We start from the raw sequence: 12,064 nt of genomic DNA on the forward strand, positions 1-12,064 counted from the left end.
TTGTTGTGTGCCATCGAGTTCATTTCGACTCATATCAACCCCATGTAACAGTAGAACCGCCCTATAAGATTTTCCAGGTTATAATTGGAATCAACTCAACAGCACACAACAACAACAGTCTTTACGGGAGGAGATTGTTGACGTCTTTCTCCTGTGTAGCTGCTGGGTTGGTTCGAACCACCAACCTTTCGGTTAGCAGATGTGCACTTAACTGTTGCACCACCAAGGCCCCTTTGGAACTGTAATAGTACCTGCCTGAAGGGTCCTTTTGAGGATCAAATAAGATTGTGTGTGTAAAGTGCTTATAACAATGCCTGAAACATAGCAGTTGTCACTATGTATTATTGTAGTTCTAATACCTGCAATATGTTGAGGCTACTACTGCCTCACAGCCACCAGCATTAAGCCTACCTGTCCCACAAGCAGTAGCTATAAGGTCATCACCAAAGACGAGCTTCAGGCATTGAGGTGGCATCTCTCCTTGGCTTTCTGTAAAGCCGTGATTTTTCCGAGGCTATCCATAAGGGTCTGTAAAGTGCTATAATTCTCCTGTCAGTCAAAGGATAGAACTCAGTAATCAGCCAAGACATATCTTCAGATTTGGGATGGCAAGAAAACACGAACCTAACATTACTGAGAGAAGGAAAGGGAAGGGGAGCTAGAATTTATTAAATGCCAGCCAAGTGCATAGCATTTTCGTGTCATTTCTCTTGCTATTCATAGGAACCCCACTCAGAAGACGTTATTCTCAGTTAGCGGAGAGAAACCCAGCTCAGGGAGGCCAAGTAACTTGCCAGCCCAAGGAAGTTAATGAGAGGAAAAGCCGAGATTGGAACCCGGGTTTATTTGAGTCCAAAACACTGTACCACTTGGGTGTTTATATTATGTCCTGAAGAGCTCAGGCTTTACTACCACAAGAGAGGCAGGCCACACCAGACGCGAGAGGCCACCACCGCTCCTTTTTGCATGACGGCAGCATCTCTGAGGGGGAATCTTCCATCATCTCTGTCCAGCAGCTGCATCGTTAATGTCATTATATCCTTCAGCTCTTTTTTCCACTAACAGGGAGAACAAGCATGTTAGAAATAAGAGAGGGAGGATGAATTCAGACCTATGGGCTAGTGAGCTTACCTGGGTGAGAAAATGCCTGGAAGGAGTCTTAACAAGTTGCTGTCAATTCCATTCCTACTCGGGGCGCCCCCGTATGTGTCAGAGTAGCACTGTGTTCATAGGGCTTTCAGTGATGTAGGAATGAATTAGATTACTAGGCCTCTCTTCCGATGCAGCTCTGGTTGGACTGAAACAACCAGCCTTTTGGTTAGCAGCCAAACATATAAACCATTTGGGCCACCCGGGAACTCCGGAAGCAGCCTAAAAAAACAAAGCCCGTTGCCATTGAGTCAATTCCGACTCATAGCAACCCTATAGGACAGAGTAGAACTGCCCCATAGGGTTTCCAAGGAATGGCTGGTGGGTTCAAACTTTGACTTTTTGTTTAGTAGCCAAGCTCTTAACCACTGCACTACCAGGGCTCCTGGAAACAGCCAGAACCTCACAAATGCGTGTCTGATAGGTGTGACCAGAATAATTGCAACATCTTGTGATCTGATTCAGTTTTTTGTATAACTTTGCTTTTTGAAACTCTGACTCTCTAAACCTCAGGACTCCACTGAGCAGTTGTCACCATCACACTCTTTGTACTTTGGGAAGGCCTGGTTGCTTTTCGTTGTGTTGGAGGCAGATCGTATGTGAGGGTAGCCAACATCAGGACACTGGTGAGGGTGAGTCACCACAGGAGGCATGTGTCTCTGTGCACCTGAAAAATGTCTGGTGAGAATCATTTCGTGGCTGGAGGGGGACCATCTTTGAAACAAGCTCAGAGAAAAATCACACTTGTTAAAAGAAATGACAGTTGATCCTTATTACACAGCATACCTTGCATTGTCACAAAGTAATCCAACAGTGGCAAAAGCTGAGTGATGCTGTAACAGTTTCATTTCAGGAAATGATTGTGAATCCTTTGTGAGTCTGGAGCGGGGCATGCATTCCTTCACAGGGCTGGTCACTGAGGGCGCCTGCGCCTGGCTCGGCGTCATGGGTGCATGTCTGAGAACGCTGTCTCAGCAAGCAAGAGCATCGCAACCCTTTGCAGTTCAAACACAATCAGAAGCAGAGGCGTTCTGCTCATTTCTCTGTAGCATTTGGAACTCGGTTCCTGCTCTTTTTGTTTTTCTAGTTTTCATGTAGTCTTATCACTCTTTGATGACCTAAGTTAATAAACCCAGTTAGTTCACGTAAACATCGTATATTATTCATGTTTTGTAACTGTAAGACTACTTGTGTCTCTAAGAAGTACCTTTTCACTGGCACTATGTTTCTGCCCTCTGGTAAGAGGAAGTTTTTCCTTTAGAACAAATCTTTTCCGACATAAATGAGTTAAAATGCACGTAAATAAGCAACATTATCCTTAAAAGATGAAAGGACTTTACATTTTATTGCAGAATGTAAGTGTTCTCTGAAAAATGGTGATTTAAATTCTTAAGAAAGCTAGATAGTGTACTTGGTGAAACATGTCAGTGAAACCAGGGTTCTGAGTTTACCCAAGGAAGCAACTTTTTCAGCAACTTTGAGCAGCTGTCCAAGAGCTATGTCTCAAATCCATGCCATTGATGGAGACATGGTGATCAGGCAGCAAAAGCCGTGACCCTGTCCAGAAAACAGCAAAATGTTCATGTCCTTGTGGTGGTCTGTTCATTTATTTTATTATTACCCAAAATGTGACATATTAGTAATGTCACAAATTTTAAAAGACATGGAACATTTCTAAGTATAAGAATGGTGAAAATTATATATATAATAATTTTTTAGTTAGAAAAGATTAAAAAGAAACAAAAGATACTAACTTAAAAAGTAAATTAATGTGGTAGAAACAAGACCAATTATGATGATAATTAGAACAAATATAAATGAAGCAGATTTGCCAACTAAAAGGTAAAAGTTAACAGATTATGTTTTTAAAACCCTAGATATATGCTATTAAGAGCCAGACCTAAAACTTAAAAGTTTAAAGTAAAAGGATGGAAAAGATACTATCTGGCAAATACTAAGAAAAAAAAGATATCTGGTATAGCTATAGCAATATTAGGTAAAATAGACTTAAAGACAAAGTATTGTTTGGTTGACAGCATTACTACATAATCATAAAAGGTATAGTTTACAAAGAAGATGTTTTTCATATGTATGGATCTATTAATAATAACACCAAAATATATGAAAGAAATTGATAGAACTAAAAGGAAAATTTGATAAATTCATTGGTATACTCACTCGGAGGTCTCGAGAACAACAATAATCAACAAAGATATAGAAGATCTCAACAACACAATTAACACAATAAACTAACGGACATTTGTAGATTCTGAATACAACAGAGATTTTTTATCAAGCATACATGGAATATTTAAAAAATCTATCATGTTCTGCTGCAGTGGTGGTTGTTGTTAGTTGCCGTTGAGTCAATTCCAATTCATGGCAACCCCGTGTATGCAGAGGGGAGCTGCTCCATAACAGTTGTCATCAGAGGCACTTCTGGGTGGGTTTGAACCACCGACCTTCAGCTAGTAGTTGAGCACTTAACCGTTTGTGCCACCCACACACTTTTTCTGCAAAGGGGCAGATAGTAAATAGTTTAGGCTTTGTGAACCAGGAGGCAAAATCGAGGATACTATGTAGGTATTGTATAACAGGAGAGAAAACAGATTTCACAGAATTTAGAAATTCAGAACTTTATTTATGGATACTAAAATTTGAATTTCATATAGCTTTCACGTATCACAAAATATTTTCCTGTTAATTTTTCTTTAAACATTTAAAACCATTCTTAGCTTGCAGGCTAAACAAAAATAGGTGCCATAGTTTTCCAGCACCTGTTTCAGGGTATAATTAGAGCCTCAGCAAATTTCCAATGATAGGCCTCAGAATTTTAGACAATGATCTCTGCACACAGTGCAATTAGGCTGGAAGTTAATAACAAAAAGATAAATTTCAGAAATCCCTGCACATTTGGAAATTCAAAAATCATTATAAAACTCATGGGTTAAATAAATTTTATTGAACATTTATAAAACCTTAGATCTGAATGATAATGAAAACTTCACATATCAAAATTTTTGAGGTACGACTGAAGTGGTTGACTTCAAGTTGATTAAATATTTATATTAAAAAGGAATAAAGCTAAACTGAATGCTTTGAAGGCCAGCGTAGCAGGGCCAGGGGTCTGAGGACCATGGTTTCAGGGGGCATCTAAGTCAATTGGCATAATAAAATCTATTAACAAAACATTCTGCATCCCACTTTGAAGAGTGGCGTCTGGGGTCTTAAACGCTAGCAAGCAGCCATCTAAGATGCATCAATTGGTCTCAACCCACCTGGATCAAATGAGAATGAAGAACATTGAGGACACAAGGCGATTACGAGCCCAAGAGACAGAAAGGGCCACATGAACCAGAGACTACATCATCCTGACACCAGAAGAGCTAGCTGGTGCCTGGCTACAACCGATGACTGCCCTGACAGGGAACACAACAGAGAACCCCTGAGGGAGCAGGAGAGCAGTGGGATGCAGACCCCAAATTCTCATAAGACCAGACTTAATGGTCTAACTGAGACTAGAAGGACCCCAGTGGTCATGGCCCCCAGACCTTCTGTTGGCCCAGGACAGGAACCATTCCCAAAGCCAACTCTTCAGACAGGGATTGGACTGGACAATGGGTTGGAGAGGGATGCTGGTGAGGAGTGAGCTTCTTGGATCAGGTGGATACTTGAGACTATGTTGGCATCTCCTGCCTGGAGGGGAGATGAGCGGGTGGAGGGGGTTAGAAGCTGGTGAAATGGACATGAAAAGAGAGAGTGGAGGGAGAGAGCAGGCTGTCTCATTAGGGGGAAAGTAATTGGGAATGTGTAGCAAGGTGTATATGGGTTTTTGTGTGAAAGACTGACTTGATTTGTAAACTTTCACTTAAAGCACAATAAAAATTATTAAAAAAAAAAAAGAAGGAATAAAGCTGTGATCATTAAGTAAGTATTTTATGAAGTTACCAAAAAAACAGGGTAAATCCAGTGAAAGAGAAAGGAAGAGATAATAAAAGTAGAAATTAATGAAGAGGGGAAAAATACAGTAGAGCAGATCAACAAATCAAAAAATTGGTTCTTTGGAAATAAATTAACAAAATAGACAAACTGCTGGCAAGCCTGGTCAAGAGAGGAAAAGAGAAAACTTGAATTTATGAATGAAAAATTGAGCGTAACTATAGATAAAGTAGAAATTAGAAGGTAACCAAAAGTGTGTGTATTGCCACCAAAAATATATTAAAAACAGCAATAACAACCACCAAAAAAGGGGGAGGGGCCTACAGATGCTGATACTAATTAGATATAACCAATCTCGTCATGGTATTAGTCCTCTTGGTTTGGGGGCTTTGGCCCGTATTTTCATGGAACAATCCAGTCAGTTAACATAATACAGTTCTTAAACTGTACGTTCTACCTCCCAGTATGGTGAATAGTGTCTGGGGTCTTAAAAGCTTATGTGTGGCCATCTAATAGTTGTTGTATAACTGTTGGTCCTTATTCATGTGGAACAAAAGAGAAAGAAGTAAACTCAAGAGTCAGAGAAGAACTGGACTACCGGACTAATTGTCTACATGAACCGCTGCCTCCTCTGCCTTGAAACCAGAAGAACTAGATGGTGCCCATCTACCACTACTGAACATTCTGATCAGGAAAGTAATAAATGACTCCTGATAAAAAAGAGAGAAAAATGTGGAATAGTACTTCAAATTCTTGAAGAATCCAGACTTACTGGATCTGTTGAGGCTGGAGGAATCCCTAAGACTATGGCCCCGAGTTGTTCTTCAAACCTTGAATTGAAACTATCCCTGAAGTCCCCTCTAAACTAAGTAATAATTTAGCCTGAAGAGCAAAGAATGTCACCCTTGAGTATTGTGTTTCATTAAAAAAAATAAAATACATATATATACGTATATATGTGTGTGTGTGCGTGTGTGTATACAAAACCAAAGGGTCAACAGCTATTTTGAAGCATAGATGAGAAAGTTGGGGAACAGGGAGATTAAGTAAATGGAAATGAAACATCTAGAACAGAAACGATGAGAATGTTGACACAATGTGAAGAATGTAAGCATTGCCATTGATCATTATGTCTAGAAGCTGTAGGACGGGAGCAGGTTTTGCTGTGTAGAAACCCATTGCCATTGAGTTGATGCTGACTTACAGTGACCAGTGACCACACAGGACAGAGTAGAACTGCCCATAGAGTTTCCAAGGAGTGGCTGGTGGATTCAAACTGCCGACCTTTTGGATAGCAGCTGAGCTCTTTACCATTGTACCTTGCTGTGTATATTTTCACCAAAAAAAAAAAAAAAAAGCTAATGCAAGTATGGCAACATAAATTAATTTGATGCTGCTGAGTGGTAGATAAACTGGCCTTATTGCTCTACTTCGTGGTATGCTTGAAATAAAAAAAAAAAGGAAATTTAAAATAAAAAATTAATTAAGACCAAAAAAAGGTAAGCAAAGGCAATGAAAGGATGACTCCGTAATTCAATGGGGAAAAGAAAGTCTTTTCAACAAATAGTGCTGAAACAACTAAATAGCTGAATGAGAATATTTAAAAAAAAAAAAGCCCTTGATTCTTACCTCACACCACGCACAAAAATCAACTCTAAATGACCCATAGACCTAAATGTAAAAACTGAACTTCTCCTGGAAGAAAGTATAGGAGAAAAATTTTTGCAACCTTGACTTAGCCAAAAATTTCTTGAATAGGACACAAAAGGTGTGAACCATAAGAGAAAAAAATTGATATTGGGCTTCATCAAAATTTAAAACTTTTGCTCTTTAAAGGATACCTTTAAGAAAATGAAAAGGCAAGCCAGACTAGAGAAAATATTTGCGGTACACATATCTGAAAAAGCTTTTATATCCAGGATTTATACAGAAATTTTACAACAGGATAATAAGGTCAATAACCTAATAAATATATTTGTACTTATATATATATAAACGTGTATCTCCATATATACATATGTGTGTATGTGTATATATATGACAAAGGATTTGAATGGAGACTTCCCAAAAGAAGATATGCAGATGATCAGTAAGCACTGAAACACTGCCCAGCCTCATTAGCCATCAGGGGTATGCAAACTAAAACTGCGATACAATACCATGACACACCCACTGTTGTTGTTGTTGTTAGTTGCCTTGGAACCAGTTCCAATTCACGGTGACCCCGTGTGTGCAGACCAAATCTGCTCCGTAGGGTCTTCAAGGCTGTGACCTTTTGAAAGCAGGTCACCAGGCCTGTCTTCGGTGGCACCAACCCTTCAGCTAGTAATCGAGTGCCTAACCGTTTGTCTCACCCAGGGATTCTTGCACACCAACTAGAATGGCTAAAATAAAAAAGACTGATAGCACCAGTGTTAGAGTCTGGATCCTCTAGAACTCGCCTGCACTGTTGGTGGGAGTGTGAAATGGAATAGCCACTTTGGAGAACAGCTTGGTAGTTTCTTATATGGTTGAACATACATTCACCATATTACTCAGCAGTAAATTCCACCCGTTGGTGTTTACCCAAGAGAAATGAAACCATGTGTCTACAAAGCAGTCTTCGACCTGAATGTGCATAGCAACTTTATAATAGCCCCAAACTGGAAACAGCCCAAATGTCCAGCAACTTGGATGGATAAACAAGTTTTGGTGTATCCATATGATGGAATACTTCTCATTTATGAAAAGGAATGAACTACTGGTAACACGCTCTTGAACACAAAAGACTCTCAAACCTGCTATGCTGAGCAAGAGCAACCAGGCACAAAAGTAAACACACTGTGTGGGGCCAAGGGAGAGTGTAGGGGATGACTGCAGAGGGGAACTTTATTTTATTATATGTAAATTATACTTCAATAAAGTTGACTCGTAAAAGGATAATTAATGCTTTCAACAACTAGTCAACAGTTTTGAAAACTGACATGAACTGGACAAATGCCTAAAAAAATATATATATATATACATATATATAATTTATGAGAACTGACTCAAAAAGAATAAAAAGCTTGGCTAGCACTAAAACTATTAAAGAAATCGAAGCAGTGGTTAAAAATCTTTTCACGAAAAAATGCAGAGGAAGTTGGTTTTTAATAGGCGTGTTGTACCAAACTTTCAAGTAACAGGTTATGCCAATTAATACAAATTCTTTCAGCAATGGAAAAAGAGACTAGCCTCCAACTCGTTCTGAGTTCAGCATAACCCTGAAAACAAATCCAGAAAAAGGCATTACAAAAAAGGAAATCACCATTGTTGTACTCATGAATACACATGCAAAAATTCTAACACATTATCAAATCTACCTGTATAAAAGGATAGCATTTCACCTCCAAGTTGGGCTTCTTCTTGGAGTGCAAGAATAGTATAATATTGGAAAATCTATAGAAGCAATTCAGCACAATAATAGATTAAAAGAGAAAAAACATGGTCATTTGAATAGATTCAGTAAAAGCATTTGATAAAACTCAACACCCAAGTGTAAGTGCTGTTTTCCAAAAGATGTGGGTTTGTTTGTTTTTCATTTTCATTGAGGGAATAGTGTTGGCAAGACTGAGAGAGGATATAATCAGAAACTCAGAGCTTTAGTATCCCTTCCTCCATGGGTCATGTTCTTTATTTTGTGAGCCAATCTTTTATATAGCTAAGAGATCATCTGTTACTGACCTCAGGGGATAGTTTTTGTTCAAGGTTTAAAGAATATCTCAGGGCCATAGTCTCGGGGAGTCCCCTACTCTCAACCAGCCCATTAAGTCAGGACTTTACAAAACTGAGGTCTGTTCCAGAATTTTCTCCCATTCTATCAGAATCCATCTACTGTGGCTCTGATCAGAAAGCTTGGTAGTGGAAGCCAGGCACCATCTAGTTCTTCTGGTGTCAGGGTAGATGAGGCCATGGTTCATGGAGACAGTTAGTCCTATAGCCTAGTTTTTTTCTCAGAGTCTTGGGTTTCCTTCTTTCTCTTTTGCTTTGGATGAGTAGAGACCAATAGTTTTATCTTAGATGGCCGCTTGCAAACTTTTAAGAACCCAGATGCTGCTCACCAACCTGGTATGTAGAAGAAAGACTTTACGAACTTTATTATGCCAATTGATTGAGTTGTCCCATGAGATTACTTGCCTATACACATACATGCTTACGTACATACTCATATACTCACATGCGTATTTTTTTATTGTTGTCGCAGACTTATATGTGTCACAGCATTACCAAAATGTCTTTTTCTTGTGTACATCTTAGCGACATCATTTGGTCAAGCTCTGCTCACTTCATCCATATTTGGTGTTAATTTGAGCTTTACTATTTTGATAAGTGACCAGCAAAGAATGACGGAGAATCTGCTATAGCCACGCGTGGAAGGCACTATATAACGGGCCGGGAGTAAGGACATTGGAGCCACACAGCCCTGGGATTGGCCTTGGCTTTGCTGTGTGACCATGGGTAAATTCTTTACCCCCACTGCGCCTACGTGTGCGTTATAAAATGGGGATAATAAAGCCTTCCTCAGGAGATTGTTATGAGGCTCAGTGAGTTAACATACGTGAAGCTCTGTGACAGTGCTGACACATAGTACATACTATACAAGTTTTGTCTTTGGTCATTTTTCTTACAGATTTTCACATAACATCATTCTAAGGCTGTCCCAATCTTAGCCTAAAGACTAATGACCTGTATCTGCTGTTGTAAGTTGCTGTCACGTTGGCTCCGAATCATGACTACCTTGTGTGTAACAGAACGAACCCACTCTGTTGTGTGCCATTGTCACGATCGTTGGTATGTTTGAGTGTTGTCGCTGTTGTGTCAATCCATCTCATGAAGGGCTTTCCAGTTTTCACTGACCCTCTACCAAACATGATATCCTTCTCTAGTAATTGGTCTTTCCTGATGAGTTTCCAAAGTAAGCAAGCTGAAGTCTCACTATTCTGGCTTCTATGGAACGTTCCTATCTGCAGTCTTTGATAAAAGTACCTTCCCTTTCAGATGACAAATTGACCTCCTCTCTCTGTGTGTGTCCCAAAGGTGAGTGATTTTACGTGGAGCCATGATGGGACCCAAGCACTCATTTCCTATCGAGATGGATTTGTCCTGGTTGGCTCTGTCAGTGGACAAAGGCACTGGTCGTCTGAGATCAACTTGGAGAGTCAGATCACCTGTGGCATATGGACTCCTGATGACCAACAGGTAATGCTTCTTATTGTGGGTGTGTTAAATTAAACCACAAATGCTGAGAAACATGGGGAGGGGGGCGGGCAAAGGCTCAAAAGACTTTTAAAGAATCACAAAAGAACAATAAAACCATCTAGATAAAAATTAAAGCAAAATTTTAAATGAATCATAGATTGGAGAAGTAATATTTCTCATCAGTCTAGTAAACAGTGATTTAGTGATTTAATTGTATAAAATATTCATACAAATTTATTTTAAAATCCACATAAAGCACCAATTGAGAAATGGGTCATGGACATGAATAAGTAATTCCTCAAAAGAAAAAGCTCAAGTAGTCAGTAATCAGATGGTAGAATGCAAAATTAGTCCAGTAAAGGGATATTTTTCACTTATTAGCAAAAAAGGATAATAAGATACAGATGATTTTACTGAATATTGATGAGTCCAACCAAGTAAGTATTTTCAATTTATTGTGGTAACAATATGTGTTAGACCTTGGGGAAAGTAATTTGGCAGAAAACATCAGAACCTTGAAAATCATCTTTGACTGTTAATATACTTTGAGGAGCCCTGGTTAAACATGTAATTAAGGAGCAGTGATTAAGTGTTCAGCTGCTAACCAAAAGGTCAACAGTTCGGACTCAACAGCCGTTCAACTGGAGAAAGATGTGGCAATCTGCTTCTGGAAAGATTACAGCCTTGTAAATCCTACGGGGCAGCTCTCCTCTGTCCTACAGGGTCGCTATGAGTCAGGAATCGACTTGATGGCAATGGCTTTGGTTAATATACTTCAGGAACTTACGTAAAAGACACAAAAGTGAAGAAAATAAAAGTTGTATTCATTAAATCATTGTGATAGTAAAAATTTGGCAGTAGTCTACTTGCCTAAAAAGAATGATTAAGTAAATTGTGGTATAACTACTTAAAAGATCATAAAAAAAAGATCATAGCCTCATTCAATAAATTATAGATTCTGGTTATGAAGATGATATAGCCATCTGGAAGTGCCCTTATGATACAACGCTAAGAGAAAAAACTCAGGATACAGAATGGTACATGTGGTTGATTACAACATCATAAAGCAACCAAAAGAAACCCATCCACATGGTAAAAAAGAACTGGAAGGAAATGAATGAAAATGTCACAAGTAGTTAGTTTTTCTATGGTGATGAGCCCCTGGGTGATTTTTTTTAAATCTAATTTCAAAACCTTCCTTAATGTGCCTGTTCTATTTTCATGATACAATATTACATAATAACCTTAAAAAATTATATATTGATAATTTATTATGTAAAATAAGGGCTGACTATTTAAAACTTCTGTATATGAAACTTGTGTTTCCCAGATACAGCAGAATCCATCAAATGCCAGGACATTTTATGCAGAAAGTTTCGTATTAGCAAAATCAAGCAGTATGGTAATAGAACTACCATAACTTCTGTTTTTGAGCCACTTTTCTTACTGAATTGGTGCCTTGTACTCACTATATGTTTCCTATTTCCATTTCTTTGAAAACAAAAGAATATTTTTTCCTCCATCCTCAAAGTTAGTACTATGAGAATTACAAAAAGATGTTTTCAACTGAGTTTCCTCCCCCCAGAGGCATCTCATTGTCATTAGTGTATGTGTGTGTTTATACGAAGCACCTGGATGTATTTATTTTTATATGCTCACAGAGCAGCAGGGCGTGAGGGGAGAGGAGAGCCCAGTGGGGAGGTTTGCGCTGTGGCCCTGGCTCTGCTGTGCTCAAGGCACCTATCCTCTCCTTCATCCG

The 12,064-nt window shown here is 39.0% G+C and overlaps 1 protein-coding gene across 6 annotated transcripts in view; it reads left to right on the top strand.

The window, feature by feature from the left end:
* TULP4 (TUB like protein 4) overlaps positions 1-12,064 on the top strand; it is a 304,765-nt gene that overhangs the window by 199,758 nt on the left and 92,943 nt on the right. For all 6 annotated transcript variants that reach the window (XM_049904582.1, XM_049904572.1, XM_049904561.1 and 3 more), the window contains one exon: positions 10,144-10,305. In XM_049904582.1, coding sequence (XP_049760539.1) covers positions 10,144-10,305 — 162 coding nt within the window. The remainder of the gene's footprint in view (positions 1-10,143; positions 10,306-12,064) is intronic.

The sequence above is a fragment of the Elephas maximus genome, chromosome 1, assembly GCF_024166365.1.
Source record: "Elephas maximus indicus isolate mEleMax1 chromosome 1, mEleMax1 primary haplotype, whole genome shotgun sequence".
Classification (NCBI taxonomy): Eukaryota; Metazoa; Chordata; class Mammalia; order Proboscidea; family Elephantidae; genus Elephas; species Elephas maximus.